At 35.8% G+C, this 25950-nt stretch overlaps 3 protein-coding genes and 1 long non-coding RNA gene across 5 annotated transcripts in view; 3 read left to right on the top strand and 1 right to left on the bottom strand.

Annotated features, from left to right (window-relative positions):
* Positions 1 to 12899, top strand: part of for (cGMP-dependent protein kinase for) — a 214908-nt gene extending 202009 nt beyond the window's left edge. The window contains exons 5-12 of one of the 2 annotated variants that reach the window (XM_077428327.1): positions 9438 to 9579; positions 10378 to 10472; positions 10693 to 10839; positions 11009 to 11328; positions 11421 to 11508; positions 12094 to 12278; positions 12352 to 12568; positions 12646 to 12899. In XM_077428327.1, coding sequence (XP_077284453.1) covers positions 9438 to 9579; positions 10378 to 10472; positions 10693 to 10839; positions 11009 to 11328; positions 11421 to 11508; positions 12094 to 12278; positions 12352 to 12568; positions 12646 to 12811 — 1360 coding nt within the window. In that variant the 3' untranslated portion in view covers positions 12812 to 12899. The remainder of the gene's footprint in view (positions 1 to 9437; positions 9580 to 10377; positions 10473 to 10692; positions 10840 to 11008; positions 11329 to 11420; positions 11509 to 12093; positions 12279 to 12351; positions 12569 to 12645) is intronic. The other variant, XM_077428328.1, reaches the window with a different exon arrangement.
* A 4296-nt stretch (positions 12900 to 17195) lies between these two features.
* Positions 17196 to 25950, top strand: part of LOC143910004 (uncharacterized) — an 805996-nt gene continuing 797241 nt past the window's right edge. Inside the window, exon 1 of the long non-coding RNA XR_013260425.1 lies at positions 17196 to 17313. This is a non-coding gene — a long non-coding RNA (uncharacterized LOC143910004). The remainder of the gene's footprint in view (positions 17314 to 25950) is intronic.
* Positions 18097 to 19179, bottom strand: LOC143923073 (uncharacterized). Its single transcript, XM_077446573.1, has 3 exons — positions 18822 to 19179; positions 18589 to 18780; positions 18097 to 18473 (listed from the first exon to the last, which is right to left on the bottom strand). Exons 1-3 carry the CDS (start codon positions 19177 to 19179, stop codon positions 18097 to 18099), a joined length of 927 nt encoding a protein of 308 aa, XP_077302699.1.
* Positions 19984 to 25012, top strand: LOC143923072 (uncharacterized). Its single transcript, XM_077446572.1, has 2 exons — positions 19984 to 20064; positions 20147 to 25012. The coding sequence occupies exon 2, from the start codon at positions 20240 to 20242 to the stop codon at positions 25010 to 25012; it is 4773 nt and encodes a 1590-aa protein (XP_077302698.1). The 5' UTR covers positions 19984 to 20064; positions 20147 to 20239.

The raw sequence follows: 25950 nt of genomic DNA, 5'->3' as shown, positions 1-25950 counted from the left end.
TATGTTTTTAAGCAGAATGGTCGCGGTTCGATTTCCACTATTTGCACGCTGGCAAGACTTTTTGATTTGTGACCCCAGATCGATGGTTTCCTATCAGAGTTTTTCAATTTTTCTGATTTTCATTGAAACAGTTCCTGTAAATTGGCATCTCCTTTCCAATCTCTCTAACAAATCTGAAGTTATTCAGCGTCTCGACGTTCGCCAATTTCAATAATAAAAGGCTGCAAAAATGTCTCCATAGATGTCACTGTGGATGAAGTTTGTATGAATTCGCATTGTATAAAATGCTTGTATTAATTGTATTTGTACACTCGTTGCTTTGGAGCAACGAGTTTGTTGATTGAAATAAAAAATATAAGGTGAGATATCAAACGACTTTCATGCCCCGACTCCTTCTAAAAACCATGAAATATGAAAAAATCGACGGTTCGACCAAAAACCGTAGATTTGCATAGCGGAAAAACAATCAAACAAACGAACGTTCAGCTTTATTTGTACATTCGAATCCATCTTAAATTAGAACGCTTGGATTTTCGAGTGCAATGGATCGAATTTCGGGCTCAAAGTATGCCTCTGTCGTGTTTTACCGCTAACTAACTACTATGTGGACTAAAATATCATCTCCACGAAAGATGGCGGAGAACGGAATCACCAAAATGATCATTTGCATACCCATTCGATACTAATGATACTTTTAGTGAAACTGGAACGAATCTGCAATTACCATCTTCTTATGCCTGTAATGGATTGCTTTCGTATGATAGATGCTCGCCTGTCTACAATTATGCATATAATGACATCATACTCGCGTCCTATACAAGTATACAGACATACATCTGTATATGAATGACATCTTTTAGATGTGTTGTTCACTCATATAGAGGTCGTGGGTTCAAATCCCGGCCCGAATCGAAAAATATATTCGATTTTCTTGACGAATGCGTCCATTCTTGTCGAAAATATCTGAATGGTCAAACCCAAATAAACCATTTCCTATTAGATTTATGCCAATTTACATATCTAGCTAAAATTTTGTGACGGTTCCAATAAAATCGGCATCCTCTCCCTCTCTCGCAAATTCGGCTAGTCCGAATTTCTTGATTGCTGCAAGCGTGCATATGCTTGCGGTTTCTTATTAATATATCTGTATAAAAAGTTACCTATTGTGTCAATTTAGGGTGACCTGTCATGGCACCATGGCACAAATAAAAATATTCTAAATAAACAATATGTGTAGGTATATGTTACAGTCTAAAGGTCTGACCGCACTATGCGTCAAACGAACGATCCGACACTTCACAACAGTGTGCGACAATATTAGGTAAGCCACACTTGAACGACAGCGATGCGACACTACGCAGTAAATTATATCAATCATTCGTTTGGTACCTCGGAGCAAGATGGACGAAACGGATGCTATTATATGCCAGAAAGAAGAACAATCGATAAAAACCAAAAGATGATGGCTACATGCTATTTCAAAGTCACGATATGAATCATTGTCGCAAGGCAACCCCACTCAACGACACTTGCGTCACGTCGCGAACGACACCTTGCGTCAAAGTTGGTCGAAAAGTCAACTTTGCCCCACGGTGTCGTTCTACGTCATGCGACTGTCGCGCAGTGCGTTATGTCTCATACAATTTCATACAAACAATATTTGGACGCGTACTGTTGTGAGGTGTCGAATCGTTCGGTTGTCACATAGTGCGGTCAGACCCTAAGTGCTCACTCTAGTTTGTTCATGAATATACTAGTTTGTTCATACGTGAACCTATTGGTTTTAGTTTAAGTTCTCACAGTCAAAATCTATCTGTAAACAGACTCACCAAGTGACGTAGTATTTTGAGCTGTCAAAACCTTTGAGATGTTAAAACGTCAAAAATGTATAAGGAAAATCCTATGGAAGCCACATTAAAACGTTGATATAATTCCTGTTTTCGCTCATTTTTATTACTAGCCTCTTCTTACTTCACTTTCGATTTTTTCGTCTGACGAAATTTGGGTTCTTATCCGATCGTTTTCACACTTTGCTATTTTGCTCGGTTTGGTCATCAATATACATATGTGGAAATGAAGTCCGCCATTACGATGGTGAAAAATAATCTTAATAGACACGTTTTAAAATACTCATTCATCTATCTCGGTGACGTCTATTGTCTACATTGCCGGATTTATCCACACCATTCCGATCGATTTTTTTTCCCTTTTCGATTTTAATTGTTTAAACGCCTATAAGTTTTCCTTTTTTCACTCTATATTTTTTAATAATGCAACCAAGAATAAGCACACATCCACAAATGATTGAGAATACTTAAATGTTTGTCTAATAGTTTGTGGATGAACAAATTATTTCGTTTGTCAATTTATTATTTTGCGTACACTATAACTGTCCAGATTGGTTTGTGCATGAACAAACTAGTATGTTCATGACCGAACAAAATGTACACTTGGATTGTAGCATATGTACTATTTTATTTCAATCCATGTACACTCGCCTTAATAGATCGCTCCAAAGCGACGAGTGTACTAATACAGATACAATACGATCAATACAATCAATACAGTGTGAATTCATACAAACATCATCCACAAAGACATCTTTGGAGAATTTTTTACAGCATTTTATTGTCCAAATCGGCGAACCTCAAGACGCTGAATAACTTTAGATTTGCAAGAGTGATAGGAAAGGAGATGCCAATTGTATAGGAACCGTTTCAATGAAAATCATAAAAATTGGCAAATAGGAAACGATCGACGTGGAGTCACAAATCAAGGTCTGGCCAACAGCTACTAGTGGGAATCGAACCGTGACCACTGCTCGAAAGCATAATATGCTTACCACTTGATTTGTTGATATGTGACTCCAGGTTGATCCTTTCCTGTCAGAGTTTGCCGATTTATCTGATTTGCATTGACACGGTTCCAATAAATTACCATCCCTATCCTACCTCTCTCGCAAAATTCGAACTATTCAGCATCTCGATTTTCCGCTGATTTGTATAAATGCTGCAAATTTTTCCATAGATGTCTCTGCGGATGTTGATCGTTGTTTGTATTTATCTTGTTTAATGCTAACCATATATATCGTGTTTAATGTAAAATATATAATTAATAATTTGTGCCATCTTTGATTATGACACGCCAATGTAAAGATGACTCTCAAACCTCAAATCATATGTATGTAAATACATATGTATGACAGAATTTGTTCTGTTTTTTTTTTTTTTTTAATTAATTTGAACAGCTGTCACCGGAATCGATTGATTCGTTAACCCTTTCGCTGCGGGTGCGTTAACCTCGTCACAAATTCGAATTACATACATCGATGGCATACGAAATCGTACGTGTACAACATCCGTTACTCGTTCAGTTAGATCACCATCATCAATCACTGTTGACGAATGTTGGGGAATCATTTCGAGCCCGATTTTTTCCGTTAATTCGAAATTTTCCGGAACGGTCTGATAATATTATAGCAGTGTACGGAAAATACTACTTCTATTCATATTATACAGCAGCGCCTTTTTTTGGCCGAGTGCAAGGCAAAATCGGCTTACATATACATACATAACAGAGCGCGAAGATATGGCGCAATATTGCTTATCGCCAAGTCAATATTGTCACAATATGACGTTTCCGAAAATATTCATATACGCATGCGCACTTTCGTTAGTACGCGTGCACTTGCTACTATGATGTGAATATTTCCACAATGGCCAAAAAAAACCCGGTTTTGCTTGAAACATTACGGTGACATGTACTGCTGTATAGTATGAATATATTTTATCGGCTACTGCTGTTACGCCACGTACTCGTATATGAATGTGTCCATATATAATGTACCAAAGAATACTTTTCGTATTGCTATTTCGTGCACTTACCGGTCTGTGCTAGCTGACGCGTACCGCAGCTTGATCGGGCGAAAGCACACTGAGTGGTACGGAATGTCATGTCCATGGCTCCCCGCTGTGACAGAGCGCGAAGATATGGCACAATATTGCTTATCGCCAAGTCAATATTGTCACAATATGACGTTTCCGAAAATATTCATATACGCATGCGCACTTTCGTTAGTACGCGTGCACTTGCTACTATGATGTGAATATTTCCACAATGGCCAAAAAAAACCCGGTTTTGCCTGAAACATTACGGTGACATGTACTGCTGTATAGTATGAATATGTCTTATCGGCTACTGCTGTTACGCCACGTACTCGTATATGAATGTGTCCATATATAATGTACCAAAGAATACTTTTCGTATTGCTATTTCGTGCACTTACCGGTCTGTGCTAGCTGACGCGTACCGCAGCTTGATCGGGCGAAAGCACACTGAGTGGTACGGAATGTCATGTCCATGGCTCCCCGCTGTGACAGAGCGCGAAGATATGGCACAATATTGCTTATCGTCAAGTCAATATTGTCACAATATGACGTTTCCGAAAATATTCATATACGCATGCGCACTTTCGTTAGTACGCGTGCACTTGCTACTATGATGTGAATATTTCCACAATGGCCAAAAAAAACCCGGTTTTGCTTGAAACATTACGGTGACATGTACTGCTGTATAGTATGAATATATTTTATCGGCTACTGCTGTTACGCCACGTACTCGTATATGAATGTGTCTATATAGAATGTACCAAAGAATACTTTTCGTATTGCTATTTCGTGCAGTTACCGGTCTGTGCTAGCTGACGCGTACCGCAGCTTGATCGGGCGAAAGCACACTGAGTGGTACGGAACGTCATGTCCTTGGCTCCCCGCTGTGACAGTGGGTGTTCCCCAAACCGAATTCGGGTGTAGTTGCACGTGCAGAGTACATATTTCCCTCACATTTCTTCAAAAATGGGATTCGCCGTCATTGATCATTGTCAAGCAAGAATAAATACATAGATAAAATATCACCGCAAACACTCCAGGGGGTGATTTTTTTTGGACTGTGTACCATGTATGTACATATATGGGCTAAGGGTGCTGCATTTTTATCGCAATTTTTAAAAGTATCTAATAAAAACACATACCACGTACCATTCAGTATGTTTTCGCCTATACTTTTGGTAGTACATACTAGACATGTGGTAAATGTATATGAATCTGCGATTAATTCTTTCATTAGAATATTACGTCACGCGTTGTTTACGCAATTATATTTATTATCCTCAATAATAAATATATGTATTATCATATCTAATAACATTTCCATAGTATGACATTTTAATTATGCACAATTTATTCGGCATACTATCTCTCTTTCTGTCTTTGGAACTTTCTGTCTCTTGATTTTGCATTAAATTGTTTCGAGTTGAACTTTGCAATTGCATCACCGACCAATCAAAACAATGGTCTTCTTTTGTGCAGCGAATGCTGATCCTTGACCGGTCGCTAGATAACAGTACAGGCCGTTCTGACGCGCATAATAACCACACAACAGTGATTTTATTGGAACCAGTTTGTTTTTATTAGAATCAAACATCATTTCATATACGGAGCAACACTCATCTTTTCTTTATAAACACAAAAGTCATAATTATTTGGATGCTAGCAATCTGAGTGCAAGATTTAAAATTTTTAGACGTCTCTATCTTATTAAGAGCCGGGCCACACCGTGCGACTTGCGAGCGACTTTGTTGAGGGCGACCAGAACAATGTATGCAGTCGAATGGAGCGTGCCACACCCGTCAACTTCTTTGTCGCTCACATTTCCATACGTTTTTTCTGCCAACAAACTTGCACGGTTTGGCCCGGGTCCAAGTGTGTGTACAAATAACTTTGTACTTTTACTGTCTTTTTACGTCTTTATCTGTGTACGTAGTAACAATAGATGAAGTTTTGTGATCATGGGAAAATTCGAACTCGACATTTTGACTGATTCGAACTCACAATCGATCACGTTTTCATGATCTAGAAAATATGTGTGTGTGTCTGTGTGTATTTTGGGGATTTTTGAACACCGTTCGTCCTATTGAACTGAAACTTATTACCGGATACTAAAATTTTTACAGGTACGACGTAAATTTTTTTCAAATTTTTAAATTGACCGGAAATGGTACCTCCCCTTATAGGTGTCCTCTTTTTCTTAAGCTTTTGAATTCAATTGTCGCCCAAACCGCTAACCGAATCAGACTGAATCATTTTTTTTACAGGTAATAGAAATTATAAATTGCATACCCTAATATTTTTACCTGAACCAGAAGTAGTACATATGTACATACTTTTACTCTAGAGAATCGAGGTTTTTTTTATGTTTTTCTCAGAAACCTTTTGGTTTGTTGAAATGAAATTTCATATCTAGAAGTTTAAGCTTAATACCAAGTTATGTATATAATTTGATAAGCATCCTTCAACCGGAAGTGGCAGTTTACTCTTGTTCGACTATTTTTCCACTATTTTTTTCGACCTCTTAAACATGTGTGCTCTTCACGAAAAAATTCTTCTTCTTCACCCTACTTTCAATGTATTGAATTGAATTTTCATATCTGGAAATTTTAGTTTAATATCAATTAATATATAAAATCTATTGAAGTTCCGTCAACCGGAAGTGGCAGTTTACTCTTGTTTGATTTTTCTTACATTATTTTTTTCGACCCTTTAAATATGTGTGATCTTCATGAGAAAATTCAAGTATAATTATTGTATCAATGTGATGAAAATAAAAAAAAATCACTAAATTTAAGAGACCGGAAGTGGGATTTTTTCCTCTTAGAAAGGTCAAAAATGTTGCGACCACGATTCTTTCCACACCCCTGAACGTATCAAGCTGAAAATTTATATTTGTATTCTTTATGTACTAACTTAGAGTACATAAGGTTTTGGTCAGAATTCGTAAACCGGAAGTAGTATTTTTTTAAAACAACATTTTATTATTTTATTTTGACCTTTTACATAATTTTTATCTTCTTAAAACAATTTCGAACAAAATCCGACAGCCGGAATTAGAACTTATGTCTTGTGTAAGTTTCCCTACATTTGCGCTCGAAAACGCTCTCATAACGAACGTGTGTGTATGTTTAATTATCGAATTTTGTTTTGTCATATTCCTCAAATACATAAAGTCATGGGTTGGTCACATCCGAATTTTTTCTATTGTTACACCTTTAGTTTCATAATTTCTCTCTCTATGAATTCGAGGCTGTAACGTTTTTGCAGATCATGTTGTCATCTTTGTATTTTTATTTAAACATGTGCACATGTGTTACCGAATGATGCGATCTTTTTCGACGTCACTTTTCAGTCAAATATTAGTCCAGCTGTCTCATTAATGCGCGAACATGTGTTTTATAATTTGAAGATGTGCAAACATTATCATTCAAGTCATTCATGGAATAATAAATGAGTTTTAAGTCGAAAAGTTAGATCACAAATCTACTTGCTCACATTTGTTTTGAGCGTATCAAATTCAAAATTTATATCTTTAAGTTTCATATTAAGATTAATTATTAAAATAAATTTAATGAAGTTCCTCTTACCGAAATCTGTAGTAACATACCTACTCTTGATCAAAAAAATTTTTTTTTTTTGACCTTTTAAAATCGTTCTATATTCACGATATAATAAAATTATAATCCCTATACTGAATACAATTCTAAAAAAAATTTATCAAATTGGGTGAACCGGAAGTGAAATTTTTTCTCTTAAAAATCTAAAAAAATGCTGATATTAAGCTGTTTATTAAAAACCTTTGAACGGATCGATCAATCAAATACTCGCTAAATCAAATTACCGTTATGTATTTTTTATATGGCGTAACGTAAGCAATTTATATTATAGGTCTGTTACCGATAGTTGGCGCGAACAAATGCGCTTGTGTAGTGTCTGTGAATAGGTGCATAGCATGCTGTCACACTGCATTCAATAATAAAAATACGCTCTGTCTCTTTCGCGCGCATGTGCGTGACTATGAGAACGCGCCAACTCTCAGTAACAGACCAGATAATATAAATTGCTTATGTATGCTGAGTGATAGACCCGATGAAATTTTCAGGGTGTATTACAGGTAAAAACTACCTACCTACATATACACAATATAAAAATATAAACAATATAAAAATATAAACAATATAGCCAGCAGTATGGCTCGGTGGTTGGGCTTTTGCTTAGCGCCGAGAGGACGCCAGGTATTTTCTGTAATGCTGCTGGTCAGACTTGGACATTTACGACTCCAGGTCAATCATTCCCTATCATTGTTTGACAATTTTTCTGATTTCATTGCTGAAACGGTTCCTGATTAAATTGGCTAAAAACCTTTCTACCTACTATGTCACCACTATATGATTATATACACTATAATTAATGTACAATAAAAATTTATGTTCAAATTCATAGATGTATCAATAATTTCGAGTTTTCAGTGTATCGTAATTTAGCGACTTATGTAATAAAAATGCTGCATTGTTTGTAATTGACCTGTAAGGCGCATTGGGGTTTACCTGTTAGGCCTTCCTGGTATATTTGTATATACATACATATACATCCAACAGCATAGCTCGGTCGTTAAGCTTCTGCTTAACACCGAGAGCCGCCGGGTTCGATCCTATGAGCTGGCCTCGATTGGGAAAGAATTTTTCTGAGTACATCTGTAGTGCTGCTGGTCAGACTTGGATATTGTGACTCCAGGTCGATCGTTTCCTATCAGAGTTTGCCAATTTTCTCTGATTTCATTGTTGAAACGGTTCCCGTTTAAAAAAAAATTGGCTATAAATCCTTCCTACCTACTATGTCACCACTATTTGAAGTATGCTTAATGTACAATAAAATTTATGTACAATTCGTAGATGTCTCGTTGATTTGCGAGTTTTTCAGTGTCTCGTAATTCAACGACTTGTAATAAAAATGCTGCATTGTAATTTGTAATTGGCCAAGAAGGCGCATTGGGGTTTACCTTTAAGGCCTTCCTTATTGAGTTTACCTGTAATATGTATATGTAAAAAATAAAAATAAAATAAAACACCAATTAAACTAATTTTCAATAGATTATTATTTTCCTAGAGGAAATATTGGTAGCAAAAAGTATATATACAGGTTTTTTTTTTGATTCGTTATTATATTCGTACATTTTGTTCGCGGTGTAATAACTGTGACGTACATACATATGTCGAATTGAAACGACTATTATACTTCCACTAGCGATATCACACACACACAGACACACAGACACGCAGAATAGCGCTATTATACATATATGATATGATAATTTCAAATTTATGATGAAGCTATAAATGTATATAACAAGTGTACAAGTCGGGCCATAGGTATCGCTTTGCGGAAACCTGTAATGGCATTATAAATTTTATGTGAATAAATAAATATAATGTGTATTAAGTCATTGCTTTTGAATTTTATACATTTTGATAATAGTATATTTTATATGGATGTATACATTTTTTGTTGTTGATGGAAGTGCTAAAATTTTAAATATTGTTATTTTTACAGTGTGCCGATATTCAAGAAGCTGCCAGAGGATACTCTTATCAAGATATCGGACGTACTCGAGGAAACTCATTATCAGCAGGGAGACTACATCGTCAGACAGGGTGCACGAGGAGACACCTTCTTCATCATCTCCAAAGGACAGGTGCGTAAAGCAAATATATTGTCCGACGGGTACAATTTCTTTTAAATTTAATAATTTCAAACCATATTTTGATAATATTGAGCCGATTGAATGACTTATTTAAGAATTTGACCTCTTCTTTATTATTTTAAACATATTATAGTGCATTTTTGATAGTAAAACTTCATTGAAACAGTGTCCAAATTTGAAAAAACAACAAAAATCATGATAAGTGCATCTGAATTAGTGCTGCTATATATTATAGCTGATCATTTTTTCATTGTGTGAAAAATATTTCAATTATTATCAAACCGTTTCAAGGGCAGCAGTTAAATTATTCAATATAACCGTCGTATAAACCATATTTATGTATATCTTGAATATAAACGATAAATTGCGTTCCAAAACGCAGTAATTCGATTGTTTTTACAGCGGAGAAAGTAAAAGTTGTTTAATTTTTTTTTCCATACACTTAACTACGTACGTGTAATGAATTACATATCCTTTTTTTGTATTAATTAATTGCATAGAATGAGATTTCATTGAAGAATAATGCAATGTAATTATTTAGGTGGCAAAATTTTAAATTTTTTTGCAGCGTTTGCTAAAAATAATACATCTATTATACCGTTTGTCATAAGAATTTAAAGAACTGGCCAAAGTTAAGTACCTGTTTCGGTTAAATTGTTTGTTTTGAATCAGTTTGATTCTTAAACGGGATTATAATGAATTGAATTGAATATAGATGCATCTGAATATATAAATTTAATAATATATGTGTATAAGTTTCTATAAATGCTGTATTTTTTTCCATTGTAGGTCAAAGTAACTATGAAGCAACCTAATGGCACTGAAGAAAAGTTCATCAGGATCTTAGAAAAGGGTGACTTCTTCGGTGAAAAAGCTCTTCAAGGGTCAGTTAATTGACTTAATTCCCATTTATACAATATGAATGGAAACAGCTTTTTATGAGGCACATTAAACACTCGAATATTCATCTGATATTGATTTTATGTATATAATAATATAACATCATAGTTTGTTTTAATTACCAAAACTAAGATATTAATAAGAATGATTTTAAAAGAAAAACTATTGTATACTATTTTTAATTTTGATTTTAACTTATTTCAGAGACGATTTGAGGACGGCCAACATCATCTGTGACTCTCCCGAAGGTGTCACCTGTCTGGTGATCGACCGAGAGACATTCAACCAGCTCATATCGAGCTTAGATGAAATTAGGACCAAGTACAAGGACGAAGGAGACAGTCGTAGAAGGTACATTCTTTTAAAATACATCTATGAAACTAACTTAAATTTGTCGTACTAAAAATATGATATTTGTGTTATGCCTACATTCAGGATCAATTTTCACGGTAAGATCATTTATTCGGTTAAAGGATTGTTTTAGCAATGTAAGACTTGAATTCTGTTTGGTTATTTGTAGGTTGAACGAGGAGTTTGCAGCCCTGAGGTTGTCCGATTTGAGAATCATTGCGACTTTGGGCGTCGGAGGCTTCGGCAGGGTCGAGTTGGTCCAGATCAACGGAGATACGAACCGTTCGTTTGCCCTGAAGCAGATGCAGAAGGCTCAGATCGTGGAGACACGTCAGCAGCAGCACATAATGAGCGAGAAGCAGATAATGGGCGAGGCCAATTGCGAATTCATAGTCAAGTTGTACAAGACGTTCAAAGACCGGAAGTACTTGTACATGCTGATGGAGAGCTGTCTCGGCGGAGAGCTGTGGACTATTCTCAGGGACAGAGGTTGTCTTTCAGTGTTTTTCGGATACGTTGCTGTTGTAAATACATACATATATTTAATGAAATTGTTAACCTTGGCTGATCGCTTTTTGCAGGTCGCTTCGACGATTCCACGACCAGGTTTTACACGGCTTGCGTGGTCGAAGCTTTCCACTACTTGCACTCTAGAAATATAATTTATAGGTGAATCATTCAGTTTTCCATATTGGCTTATATTTTTTCTGACAATGGTTAAGTCAAAATAATAAAAAAACCCAGAGCTACGCACGCTAGACGTGAAACTTACGTATTGGAAATGAAACGTGACTTAACTTCATTCCACATAGTTTGGCAGTAATCAAAAATATATCAGGGATATAATGAATCGCATACATTGTACAGCTTTTGGGCACCAAGAATATTGACTAGTGATTAGCATATAATGTTAGCGTATAACCAGCAGTTTATAGACTAGTGGTTAGCATATAATGCTTTAAACAAAGTGGTCACGGGTTCAAATCCCAATGGTTTCTGCTGGCCAGATCTTGGATTTGTGACTCCAAGTCGATCGTTTGCCTATTTTTCTGATTTTCATTGTAACGGTTCCAAAAAATTGTGCACTTTACCCATCTTCACGAAAATGTCGAGTTTTCAGCAATCTTCAATTTCGCTGAATTGTATAAAATGTGCTAATTTACAAATGTACAAATTTGACCATAGATGTCTCTGTGGATGTTAGTGAATATGTATTTTGTATAAAACTAATAATAATATTTGAAATATAAACAGGGATCTGAAACCGGAAAATCTTTTGCTGGACAGTCAAGGCTATGTGAAACTGGTAGATTTCGGATTCGCCAAGAAGCTGGTGTCCGGCAGGAAGACTTGGACTTTCTGCGGCACGCCGGAGTACGTAGCGCCCGAGGTTATCTTGAACCGAGGACACGACATCAGTGCCGACTATTGGTCACTAGGTCAGTTCCAATCAAACCAAGGATCAAAATCGAATCACATAAACGTCGTGTGACTCTACTTTGTCAATTTCAGGAGTGTTGATGTTCGAACTGTTGACTGGAAATCCACCGTTCACTGGCGGGGATCCCATGAGAACCTACAATATAATATTGAAGGGTATCGACGCAGTAGAATTTCCTAGAAACATCACTCGAAACGCCACAGCCCTTATTAAGAAGCTGTGCAGGGATAATCCGGCCGAGCGGTTGGGATATCAACGAGGCGGCATCTCCGAGATTCAGAAGCACAAGTATGCGTGTAATTGTGTTACATCTGTGCTATGATTTTTCTTCCTTTTGCTATACATCTGACTTGTGACTGTTTCAGGTGGTTCGATGGCTTCAATTGGGAGGGTCTGACCCAAAGAACACTCCCACCACCCATTTTGCCCATCGTCAATTCTCCGAGCGATACTCAAAACTTTGACGAATATCCACCGATCACAGATGGACCGCCACCGGACGATCTCTCCGGCTGGGATAATGATTTTTAAATCGTGCATATGTAGTTTTTAGTTAATTTACATCATTAATTCCAGCATGTTACTAAGAATTCTCATTTTATTTAAAATAACTTTTTTAATCAAAGATGTAGAGAGAAATTTAATTTATAATAATTTATGTAACATCAAATCAAATGTTTCTTTCGACATTTGAACGTTATCTAACTAATCTCTAATACTTAAAAAAAATTATTTATTTATACTGTCGATAAATAAATTCAAATACTTTTAAAGAAATACGTAATTGATTTAGTTTGTATGGTAGCGACCCTATTTTAGAAAGCTGGGGATAAATCTTGCAATCAATAATCATTGACTATAAATATTGGAGTTATTAAATATAAGTCAATTGTATTTTTTCCGTTTAAGTTAATGTCGTTCATTTTTATCCTTTTAAGTGAGTCACAAAACTATTTTGTAACTATTAAATAAATGCGTGCTTAAATTCGACATATACACATTAAATATACATACATATAAATATATATTCATCTACATACATAAATATTGCCATTTTAGTCAATACTTTTCACAATTGTTGTTATACAACTTAATATTGTATAAAAAGTGTAAGAATCATTAAAATAATGTCTTGTTAAATTTCAATGATGACCATATTTTAAGATAATTTCAAATTGGGTTTTCAGTGCAGGATTATATATCTATATATGTATATACATGTTTACTGTACATACATACATATGTATGTACAATGTATGTGTTTTTAATTTTGATAAATATAATTTGCCTTAGAAAAATACTATACAGCCATACATATGTTAATTTGAGCGATTACTTAAAACGCAATGAGACTGTTTTCATTATTTTCAATAAATGTATTATACTTTGAGTAATTTTTTTAATTGGCAATTTTCTGGGATCTTAAAATTGAAAGGAGCTATTGAAAAAAGTTAGTTTTAATCATTTTATTATTAATGTAATTGGTGGGAGCCATTTGAGATCCTAATGCTTGTGTAATATTTGTTCGTCTCACAAAACTGTTAATTATATATTTACTATATTAATATGACATGTATTTGGTGCTACATATTTCTAAGAAATATATTGTATTTATATTTTACAGTATCTTTGGGGTCACCGGGCTTGGAAAATTTATTGTTGCATTGAGGAAATTTTCTTTCTTTTGTTAATAATAATTTTATGAAGCAATTTATTTGCATAAGAATTGGCAATTTAATAAATATGTGCGATTAAATCTAGTCTAATTTTGCATTAAAATTATTATTCGAGGGATTAAACGAAGCTTTTTTAATTATTCTTGCCTCGCTGCTGGTAAAACCTTGCCAATCAATTTCAGCATTTTTTGTAAGCACTTGATATCATAATAAATATTCATTTTGAAACGATTCAAATCAATACAGATACCATTTTTTAATATAATATTATACGTATGTAATATGTGATTTAGATTGAATACATTGCTTGTGCAATTTTTAGGTTAGGTCACGCAATTATTATATTGTTGTGGCAGACAATACTGCTTTATGTTTTTTCCTCTTTATTATCTAATTTTAATTTACCAAGATCAATATGCACAATCTGTAATATGCTATTAATTTAATGCTAAATTTGTCCCCCCCCCCCCTCTCTTTTTATCCTTACATATATTTAATATTTCGCTAAAATTGAAACTACATATTTTTATCATAATGTCTATGCACTTACGAGGATTGCATGTATTATGTTATAAAATACATACATATAAAAGCTTTTCTACTGGTTTTTGTAGTTGAATTTGTCTTGAATATAATATGTATATGAAGTATTCATTATTGTATCGAACAATAAGTGTAATAATTTTATAATCAGAAAAATTACCATTACTTATACTTTTATGATATATACATATACATAGCTAAATTGTAATAAAAAATAATGGTATCGAGAGTCATATGCAATGACGCTTATGTTAGTCAATTGTATGTATAATAAATATTAATAATTTAAATTAAATTTACCTGAAATATGCCTTATTTTTTTAATATGATATACATTTATACATACATATAATTATTACTTTGTGGAATATCTATGTTTATATTGTAAATAATTATATTTTCTTATAACCGAAAGAAATATATTTAGTTAAATTTGTATCGCTGCTTACTCTTTTTAATTATCCTATCATCTTTCCCTGTGAAATATATTATTTTCTTCGCTTGTTGTTGAATTATTTGGAAGTCTGACAAATAATGATGTTTTATTATTTTTTCCTTATTGAAAATTCGACAAAGTTCGAGATTTTTCTCATACTACATATAACTATGTGCAAAAGTATTCCATGTGAAGGCTTTTCCTTTATCTACATACGTTTAATGTAAAATTAAACTATTTCATTTATATTAGGTGAATAAAATAAAAACAAGCTACTAAAGCGGTGCTTAGACAAATATAAAAGCCATTCAAAATTGGTGAATTTACGATTTTCACAATCTTCAATAGACTGGTGGCAGTGCATTTTTTTTTATTATTTTTTACAAATTCCTCATGTTACGGAACGTGTTTATCGTTTCCGAAACTCAAACCGTTTCGAAATTCCATTTTTTTATTATTTTTGATTTACACCAGTGGTCACTAACCTACGGCACGCGAGAAAATTTTCATCCGGCTCAAGGAAAAAATTGAGCAGATTTAAAAAAAATTGATTTAAAATTTAAATCTTTAAGATAATTAAAATTTTTGACCTGATCGTGATATTTTATACAAGAAATAAAAATGTCAAATTTCACAAATTCCATTGCGGTATGGTTTACAGGTAGATCCAAATGACATGCGGTAAATGTCGGAGCATTTCATCAGGTAAAAGTCGAGTTAATTCAGGGCACTGCAATACTATTGGCATCGCAAAGAGTAGCCAATCACAGGAAGGAACGGGTCGACCGAGCCTCGCTTCCGAGCCTAAAGGGTCCACCCTGTCGAGAATTCACACTTTTACCTGACATGCAATAAGCAAGTACCCATCTCCCCATGCGGTTTTCCTTTCACCCTTTTGCATTCTCTCGGGTACCATTCAAACACTTCTTTTGTCCACCTTTCTTAAAGTCTTCTAGCCACGTGGCCCGCCCATTGCCATTTCAATCTCTTTACTCTATCTACTATGTCCACTACTCTTGTCATACTTCTCACCCATGTGTTCCGCTTCCTGTCTTTCCTCGTTATGCCGAGCATACATCATTCCATACTTATTTGAGTGCATTGGACTTTGTCTAGCATCTTGGAGTTCAAAGTTCAAGTTTCACATCCATACGTCATCACTGGCAAGACGCATTGATCGAAGATCTTTTTCTTCAGGCAGAGGGGCATTTTTTATTTAAAAACAAAATTCATTCGTCCAAATGCACTCCGTCCTAATTTCAAACGTCTCTTTATTTCTTCATCTTCGCTACCGGAAATGTCAAATATTTCATCTAAATATAAATAATTTAATAATTGTTTACTACTTCTACTGGTTTGTCATCTAATGAGATGCTATCAGGCACGCAATAACTATTGAACATTAGTTTAGTCGTGAACCGGCCCATTTCCCAAAAAATTTGCGGACTCCTTAAATTAAACACACACAAAAGCTAGCATCACCGTTGTCCCAAATTCATGTTATTCTTGATTATCATACTTCAAGCTTTAAGTGAAATCGAAAAAAGAAAATATCTCCTTTTTCAAAAATTGAAAATTACTGGTGAGCCGTTATTTAATCAAAAAATTACCGAAATTACGGTTAATTTGGACTCATTATCAGTCATTAAATGTATTGTTGCGTACGGGTGGGTGGAGGATCCAAGTAAAAGGCCAACAGTCGTTTCACAGCATTTATTGATGATTAAGGAGTTACACGCACTGTCCCTGCTCAGTCCAGAATGATCTGATATCGCCTACGTACCGCCTTATAAAGGGTAGATCTCTCAGGACGCCTAATCTGTTTACCTGTTGTATAGTCACGTATTCGGATATGTATTTCCACGACATTGGGTCTCCCCGTACCGATTCTGAGAAATAACTAATAACGGTCATTGTTCAGCCTAAATGCACTTAGAGTCCAGATATAATCTTTGGAAGTAAGTGCATGCATTTAGTTAATCCGATAACAGATATCCGTTGGTGTAAGTGCAATTCGCTCAATCCGCGGCGTACGTAACAGTATTTATTATGTTTAAACAAAGAGAACAAGATTCAATTTTTTTCAGCAGCATCAAATTGCCTACTAAATAAAAGAAATAACGATAACATTGAAATTGAAAATTGCTTATCGATTTTAGGCATCTGCAAGCACTTGGAAACATTATAAAGGTAGATCTCTATAGGACAGGTGGTCGAGTGAAAGGTTTCGACCGTTTCCCGGCCTATGGAAATTCAGTTGAGTTTGAAAGAGGATCGTTTATTTGCGTTCAATTGGTACAATGGTTATTGTATGTACGAAGAGGTTTCTTCGGAGAAGTGATCTGTTTGAACTCCAGAGGCTCACTCTGCCGGTGGAGGTTGCTGCATTGCTTTATAAACGTTTTGCTTTATAAACGTGTGTCGTGTGCACATCTTTTGTTCGTGGTACTCGCGCTGCCCTAGTTATGCTGCGAGCGTGGTTTTATGGGTTTGTCGTGTTCGTAGTAACGGGGGTGTTGAAATAATAGAGCGTGTGTTGTTTATTGGGTTGTCGTACACCGAGTGGGGCGCCGAGTCTGTCAGACGCGCCGAACCGCGCTTGTCCCGGTGTTGCCAACCTGCATAAAAGCCGGTGTGGCAACCCCCAAGACCACTGGCTCGGCAAGCCTCCACAGTACTCCCCCCTCCAGTGACACCGTTGCAAAAATTACAATGATCAAACATGTAGGTTACAATATTTACCACAATGGAATTATATTAGGCATGACTGTGAAAGTACGCTGATCACAACGTATAAGTTACAAAAATGGAATTATACTAGGTGTAACTGTAGAAGTACGCTGATCAAACATATAAGTTACACTAATGGAATTATACTAGACATGACCGTGAAAGTACGCTAATCAAAACATAGAAGTTACATCAATGGGATTATACTAGACATGACTGTGAAAGTACACTATTCAAAACATACATATAAGTTACAACAATGGAATTATACTAGACATGACTGTGAAAATACACTATTCAAAACATATAAGTTACAACAATGGAATTATACTAGACATGACTGTGAAAGTGCGCTAATCAAAACATATAAGTTACAATAATGGCATTATACTAGATATAACTGCAAAAGTTATACTGGTCCGTACACCACATCAATTTGCTATGCTATGTCTAAACCTCATCGGTATTTGCCTCCTTCTCCCGGTACGAGTGGGCGGCGGCATTGATCTCACGATTTCTGTATTCGCCGGCGGTGGTGAGGTTGTCCTTATAGGTGTTACGCTCGATGTCGTCGTTGTGCTCGGCGTCGGTTGCTCATCGTTTAACACATACGCTGGTTTCAGTCGGTCCACCGTTACCCTCACTTCCTTTTGCCTTATCCTGATGACAAATGTTTTCGGGGTTCTCTCCACTACCTCGAATGGTCCTTCGTACGGTTGCTGCAACGGTTGCCGTACAGCATCTGTCCTAAGGAATACTGCCGGACATTTGTTTAAGTCCTTGTGGGTGAAAGTGGCCCTCGTTGTTGCTCTTGGTGGGACCGGTCTTAAGGAGTGCATTTTTTTTCCGTAGCTGTTGGAGCAGTTCCGGTTGGTCCTTGCGATCGTTCCTTCCGGTAAAAAACTCTCCCGGGAGTCGTATACCCTCTCCGTATACGAGTTCAGCGCTTTTGGCCTTCAAATCTTCTTTGTATGCTGCTCGCAAACCCAGTAATACGATGGGCAAGGCTCTCATCCAGCCCCCGTTGCGTGGCATCTGATTGCTGCTTTCAGTGCTCGGTGCCATCGTGCTACTAGTCCGTTTGCCTGTGGGTGGTACGCCGTTGTCCTGTTGTGCTTGGTACCCAGCAGCTGGCTTAAGGCATTGAACAGCTCACTTTCGAACTGTCTCCCTTGATCAGTCGTAATCGTTTCTGGGCTTCCGAAACGGGCGATCCAGCCCTCCAAAAAATGTTTTGCCACTGTTTCCGCTTTTATGTCCGGGATTGGGATGGCTTCCGGCCATCGTGTGTAGCGGTCCACACATGTCAAAATGTATGTGTGTCCATTGGATGGTGGTAATGGTCCCACTATGTCCACATGAGCATGAGCGAACCTTGATGTTGGCGTGGTGAAACTTCCTATCGGTGCCTGTGTATGTCTCGTGGTTTTTGCTCTCTGGCAACTCGTACAGGTCTGTGTCCATCTTCTAATGTCTGTCGCCATTTTCGACCATACATAACGCTGCGTCACCATCTTGACTGTGGTCTTAATGCCCGGTGTGCGGCGTTGTGCATCATCTCAAAAATCACCCTTCGGAATTCTTGAGGTACATACGGGCGATTCCTCCCTGTCGATGTGTCGCAAACTATCATCGCATTTGTGCTTCCTCCACAAGGTACCGACTCCAATCTCATGCTTGTGTTTCCGGTCGTTAGGCCCTGCAGCTCTTCGTCCCCCTCTTGTGCTTTCGCTAGTTCTGCAAAATCTATTTGTGAAGGTATTGAGATTGCGCATACCCGTGACTAAGTGTCGGCCACTTCGTTGTACCAGGAAGGCCTTACAGGTAACCCCAATGCACCTTCCTGGCCAATTATATATAGGAAGAATATTTAGCCAATTTTACCGGGAACCGTTTCAATGGTTGATTAGATGCACGCAATTTGTCTCGCAGGGTCGTGGGAATAGAATACAGCTAACATAAAACAAATAAAGACTTATGTAGACGTAACAGAACTATGCTGCTGCCTTTGTACCACTTCCACTCTTTTAGGTCGTTTTGATATCTTAACGACACATGGGGGTTAGCTACCATTAAAGTAAGCTAATGTATCCGACACGAAGCTAGAGGAGATTAATCATTAACGAACTTATTAAAATTAATTACATCTGAATCATGTATTAGATCGGAGTGACCACAGCCAACCACCCATTTGCCTCTTTCTATGGCCCCTTTTTTTAAATCGATGAACGTGTTCCAAATCTGTTTGGGTGAATTTGAAACTAAACTAAACTATTTTTCCTTCACGTGAATATATAAATATTAATTCTTTTTTCAATTCCAGGTCTAATTTTCCATCGATATTTGCACCGTCTAAACTCCACCCATTTCAAAGACATTTGATTGTGCCAATTTCAAAGGTAAGAAACAACTACAATTTTGAATTTAGCATAGCTTAGGTGGTTTATCGTTTTAATGTTAAAATAGATTTCGATTTTACAGGGTCTCCTTCCACAACGATTATTGCACCAGTCTACTTCTACATAAATCCAAGCATTCTGAAAATCTTTCTAGAAATTATAAAATAACACTACAATGGCTTCAATCCCACTTGAAAATTCATCCAATGATAATAGTGATAATGATTCTGAATTTCAGAAATCACGGCTTTGGTATTTTGTGTCTTATTTTGTTTCTGAAATGGAGTTTGTGCTGAAAATTCATTATGATATTATTGAGGGTCGACTTAAAAAAGTTGGCGAAGCTCCTCAAATGATTGAGGACGTATTAGGTACTGTGCTAGGAATAATAAAATTTAGCAAAGCTGCAAAGATAGTGTCTAAGCCTGTGGAAAGGTATAGTCAGTGGGATAAAAAGAATTCTTCTTACAAATATGAAAATATTGTTTATTCATTTCATGCAGAGAAGACTGAAATGAGAGAACTGTTTGTGAAAATTGCCATAGAAATTTTCACGAGCTTCGAATTCCAATTTATGGACGTAACTACAAATCGTGGACCTCGGGGGGCCATGAAAAGGCTCGCTCAAGATGGAGTTCAACGATTTCTAAATTTCATCATTGAACATGAACAGAAAACTGATAATGATTCCTACAAACTAAAACTAGAAGCTGCAAATATCGTGTACGGAAAATCAAAGGAAGAATTCTTTGACATTCTTCCTACCAAAGTTGGAACAACGACAATTTTTAATAAGCCTATTCCATATGGAAAGAAGAAGTTTCCGGGCTATGAAATTCAATATAAAACTGAAAATTGGCTTACGTCGAGTTTGTATGAGAACGCTGGGATCGTTGTAAAGGATAGTGAAGGATTACAATTTTTTAAGAGAAATAATTCGGATTGTGGAAAATATTTTTTTCGCCGACCATTTCATGGGGAAAATTGGACAAAAGACTACAACTGCACAGTTACTTCTGAAGATTTAAAAATAAATATCATAGAATATAACAAAGAGCCAAAGAACCATTCACAACATTATGAAACAATCTTAAATATAATAAACAACTATGACCGAGACTTTGTGCAAAAGAAAACCTTAAAAATAACTGAAGAATTGTTAAAGTATTTCGAAGGATTAAAATCAGTCGACGATGAAAATCGAAAATATCAAGATGTAATAGATATATTAAAAAATTACTGTGAGGAATTAAATATTTTTGAACAGTCTATTAAAAGCGCAATTCAAATAAACGAGAAAAACATTACAAATACTATTCAAAATGAAAGCACTAAAATAATTAAAAGTTTGGAACATACGAAAGAGACTGTAAAAAAAATTACTTTGGGGTTGTTTGCTCCTGTCAAAACATTCACTGGACGGACAGAAGAATTAAAAAACTTGCACGAGGCTTTAACAGAAAAACAAAAGTTGACAATAATTTCTCAATCAGCCGCAATCACTGGACCTGGTGGAGTTGGTAAAACCTCACTGGCTGTGAAATATGCAGACATTCAATCTGAATATTATCATAATATTGTGATGATTAAATCTGAAAAAATTGAAAACATCGACGAATCTTTTGTATCCTTGGCTAAGGTGTTGGGTATAGAAACAGAAACGGAAGTTAAAAAAGATTCAGAAAATGAAAGAGAACGCCAGAAGCAAGACCGAAGCATTCACAAAATAGTAAGGGATATCTATGCCCAATTAGATAAGGATAAACGAAAATCATTAATTATATTGGACAACGTTGAGGATTATGATGTCGTGAAAAAGTACATTTACAAAGGACACGCAAGAAGCAGAAATATATACACATTAATAACATCCCGACGGAAAGATTGGGACGTAGGACAGAGTGGAGACTTTGAAGTGATTTCATTGGAAGTGTTTTCTGAAAAGGATGCTATTAAGTACGTCAACAAAAATTTAAATCGGGAAAATCAAGAAGATGTAAGGAAATTGACTGAGGAATTGGGTAGACTACCGTTGGCTCTCATGCTGAGTGTTGGTTATATAAAGAGGAGAAATAAGACAACTGGCAAATGGAGTAGTATGACAAAATTTACGATTGCAGATTATTTAAGTTTATTCTGTAAACGACAACTATTATTGATAGAATCAGACCACGACCAAATAGATGATTCATATGATAAATTTTTACGGACAACTTGGGAATTGTCTCTGGAACAAATAAAAATGCATGTTAATTTCGGCGATCTTGCTACGAAAATATTTTATATTATAGCCTACCTGCCGTCTGAAGGCATTCAAGTTGAAAAATTGTTTTTTAGAATAGAAGAGGATATTGAAACACTAAGAGAAGCAGTAGAAATCTTAGACGACTACTCATTAATCAATTTGATTGACGGCAAAGTAAATGTACATCGTCTCGTCCAGAAAGTGACAAGACTAAATTTAAAGGCTAAAAATGAAGAAGAAAACGTATTGCGCATTGCATTACATTTATTAAATCACACACAGTTTGAGGAGCACACTGTGTGTGTCTGGGAATATGTGAGTGAATATCCTCAGCTAATCAAGGACTTTTATGACATATCAAAATGTAGCATTTGTGATCGCAGCCCATTGCAATTATTGGCAAAATATCGCGATGATTGTACAACGATAGAAAGAATATTCAGTCATAAAGAAGATATTAATATTAATATAAAAAATAGGTGGAGTGGCACACCTCTTTCTTTAGCAGCCGCATACGGCAATAAGAAAACTGTCGAGTATCTTCTTGAGAAAGGAGCTATTTTAGAAAAGGACTCGCTATATATTGCAGCATCCAATGGCCACGACGAAATAGTAAAATTTCTGTACACTAAAGACACTACACTTGCGGATTTTAGAGACTATGGAAAATATAATGCGTTAGATATTGCTATTCTTCATGGCCATCCAAAAGTTGTTAATGCATTAATGCCAAATAACAACGAGGAATTAATGCTTCATGCAAGACTGAGACAAGCTATTATTCTAAAAAAAAAGGAATTGTGTGAAGACCTTATTAAAGCTGCAAGTGAAAATAATCCCCGATATTTACTATTAAAATTATGTCCGGGTGAAAATAGTATTTTACACTTCGCTGTTAATCACAGCGATTTGGAAGTCATGGAAATGCTGATAAACTCTAATGTCGATATAGATATTTGTAACAAAGAAAAAGAGACACCAATTTACGTTGCAATAATGGTTGAAAATGAAAATTCAATTGAGTTTTTAATAAATAAAGGTGCCAATCTAAACAACACTGATAGCGAAGGAAAAACTCCACTTCATTACGCAGTGCTGGAAGGTAATGAAAACATTTGTCTAAAGATTATAGAAAAGAGTGCCAATATATACGTTGCCGATAGCAAAGGAAGAACTCCCCTTCATTACGCAGTGCTGGAAGGTAATGAAAACATTTGTCTAAAGATTATAGACAAAAGTGCCAATATCGACTATGCCGATAGCAAAGGAAGAACTCCCCTTCATTACGCAGTGCTGATAGGTAATGAAAACATTTGTCTAAAGATTATAGACAAAAGTGCCAATATCGACTATGCCGATAGCAAAGGAAGAACTCCCCTTCATTACGCAGTGCTGGAAGGTAATGAAAACATTTGTCTAAAGATTATAGACAAAAGTGCCAATATCGACTATGCCGATAGCAAAGGAAGAACTCCACTTCATTACGCAGTGCTGAAAGTAAATGATAAAATCTGTCAAATGATTATAGACAATGGTGCCAATATCGACTATGCCGATAGCAAAGGAAGAACTCCACTTCATTACGCAGTGCTGAAAGTAAATGATAAAATCTGTCAAATGATTATAGACAATGGTGCCAATATCGACTATGCCGATAGCAAAGGAAGAACTCCACTTCATTACGCAGTATTTAACGAAAGCACAGACATCTGTAAAATGCTTTTGAAACAGGGCGTAAATATCGAAATTGCAGATAACCGTGGAAATACTGCACTTTATTATGCAGCTATATTTGAAAAAGACGTTTTCGAATTGCTTTTGGACATATATTCCAAAAATAGTCCAAAAAGCGTACTTCTAACCACTGCTCTTTATGGCAAACCTCAATATATCACCAAACAATTAGAAAATGGAGCCGACATTCACTCTGTCGACGACTCAGGAAAAACCCTACTTCATTACGCTTCAATGAAATGTGATGGCGGTACTCTAAGTTCACTCATTCAGAAAGGATTGAGTATCCACGCTAAGGATAAGTTTGGAAGGTCTGCTTTGCACTATGCTGCAGAATGCGGAAATGTTAACGCTGTATTATTTTTCATTCAAGAAAAAATCGACGTAAACTTGGAAGATAACGAAGGATGCACACCGCTGATTTTAATTTTGAGTAATTACGCACAGATTAAACATGCGTATATTGAATTTGGAGTCAATATGGAAGCTTGGTACCACTTTGATGACATGATTGGTCTAAACGATTTATTTCATAATGTAGGTTTAATTCAATGCATGGAAGAAAAAGGCGTGAATTTGAGCTCATTGGATGTACCTGCTTTGTTGTTAGATTTAAGAAAAGCTGTTAAAATCTTATTTGAAAACGGAGCCTTTTCGAATGTGTTGGATAGCCATGGCCAAACCGCTCTACACTTGGCAGTTCAATGTGATTCGCATTCTTTGGTAAAGTCGCTTTTACGACATGGGGGCGACACTGACGCCATCAATAGCCAAGGGAAATCTCCACTTGACCTTGCTGTTGATCGTAGAAAACATAGAATAATCGAAATATTTGCAGGAGAAGATTCCCATTTATATCCAAGTGATTACATCGATAACTGTCCCTCATATTTATTTGAATCAGATTCATCTGAATCAGATTCAGATGAATCTGATTCATCTGAATCAGATTCATCTGAATCGGACTAATCTTCATTAACTGATTAATTAAATATAATAAATAGTCTAAATCAGGCCTGGGCAAACTGCGGCCCGCGTGATTATTTCCAAATTACTTATTTTTCTTCAATTTTTTTAAAATAGTGTTTATTAATTTTTTTAATATATCCGTGAAGTGATTATAATACAATCCCATGTATTATAATGTATCCGTGAGTATAATTTATTATAATGCAATCACATTTATCGACTTGTGACTTGTCACGGGGTTGGGTTGTGTGCGGATAGTCTTATCTGCAAATCGTGCGATTCGAATTAGCGCGGTAAGTCCTACGAAGTGGGCTTTTTTTTTTACCTAAATTCATGGTAATTCCATTGTGAACCATCCATTCGCCAGGTGTTAAATCATAAAAATAATCCCTAAACCTTTTTTGACCATTTTGTGAGTATCTTTCGACTGGCCAACAAGGGTAGGTAGTGACGGGTAGTGAAACACAGACAATTTATCAGCTTTTTTGAAGATCTTGATGCAGAGTACACAGATATTCCATTTCACAGCCATATTCGATGGTTAAGTTTAGGAAAGTACTTCAAAGAGTGTGGAAATTAAAGGATGATATCATTTTATTTTTAGAAATGAAACATATAACTGATTTTCCTGAATTCACTAACAATCACTGGCTTTGTGATTTTGCTTTTACTTTGGACATCATAACACCTGAACACTTTCAACTGCATTTTACAGGCTAAAAATGTATATGCTCACGATTCGATAAAAAGCTTGAATGCATTTAATTTAAAACTTCAAGTGTTTCAACGTCAAATATTAATTAAGAAACTGGATCACTTCCCAACACTGAAATCATTAAATATTGATTAAAATTAAAATTAAAAGTAAAATTAAAAAATACGGAGACACCATCAAAGCTTTAAGTGACTTCCGAGTAATTAAAAACAGCCTAGCAATA

Source organism: Arctopsyche grandis, chromosome 3 (assembly GCF_051622035.1).
Source record: "Arctopsyche grandis isolate Sample6627 chromosome 3, ASM5162203v2, whole genome shotgun sequence".
Taxonomy (NCBI): Eukaryota; Metazoa; Arthropoda; class Insecta; order Trichoptera; family Hydropsychidae; genus Arctopsyche; species Arctopsyche grandis.
This window is presented reverse-complemented; position numbering and strand designations above follow the sequence as displayed.

Coding starts and splice junctions, on each gene's coding strand:
- LOC143923073 (XM_077446573.1), bottom strand. CDS start 19,179: ATGGTGACGCAGCGTTATGTATGGTCGAAAATGGCGACAGACATTAGA. Junction 18,781..18,821: donor TCAAGGGAGACAGTTCGAAA/GTGAGCTGTTCA, acceptor CTGGGTACCAAG/CACAACAGGACAACGGCGTA. Junction 18,474..18,588: donor TGAACTCGTATACGGAGAGG/GTATACGACTCC, acceptor TCCCACCAAGAG/CAACAACGAGGGCCACTTTC.
- LOC143923072 (XM_077446572.1), top strand. CDS start 20,240: ATGGCTTCAATCCCACTTGAAAATTCATCCAATGATAATAGTGATAAT.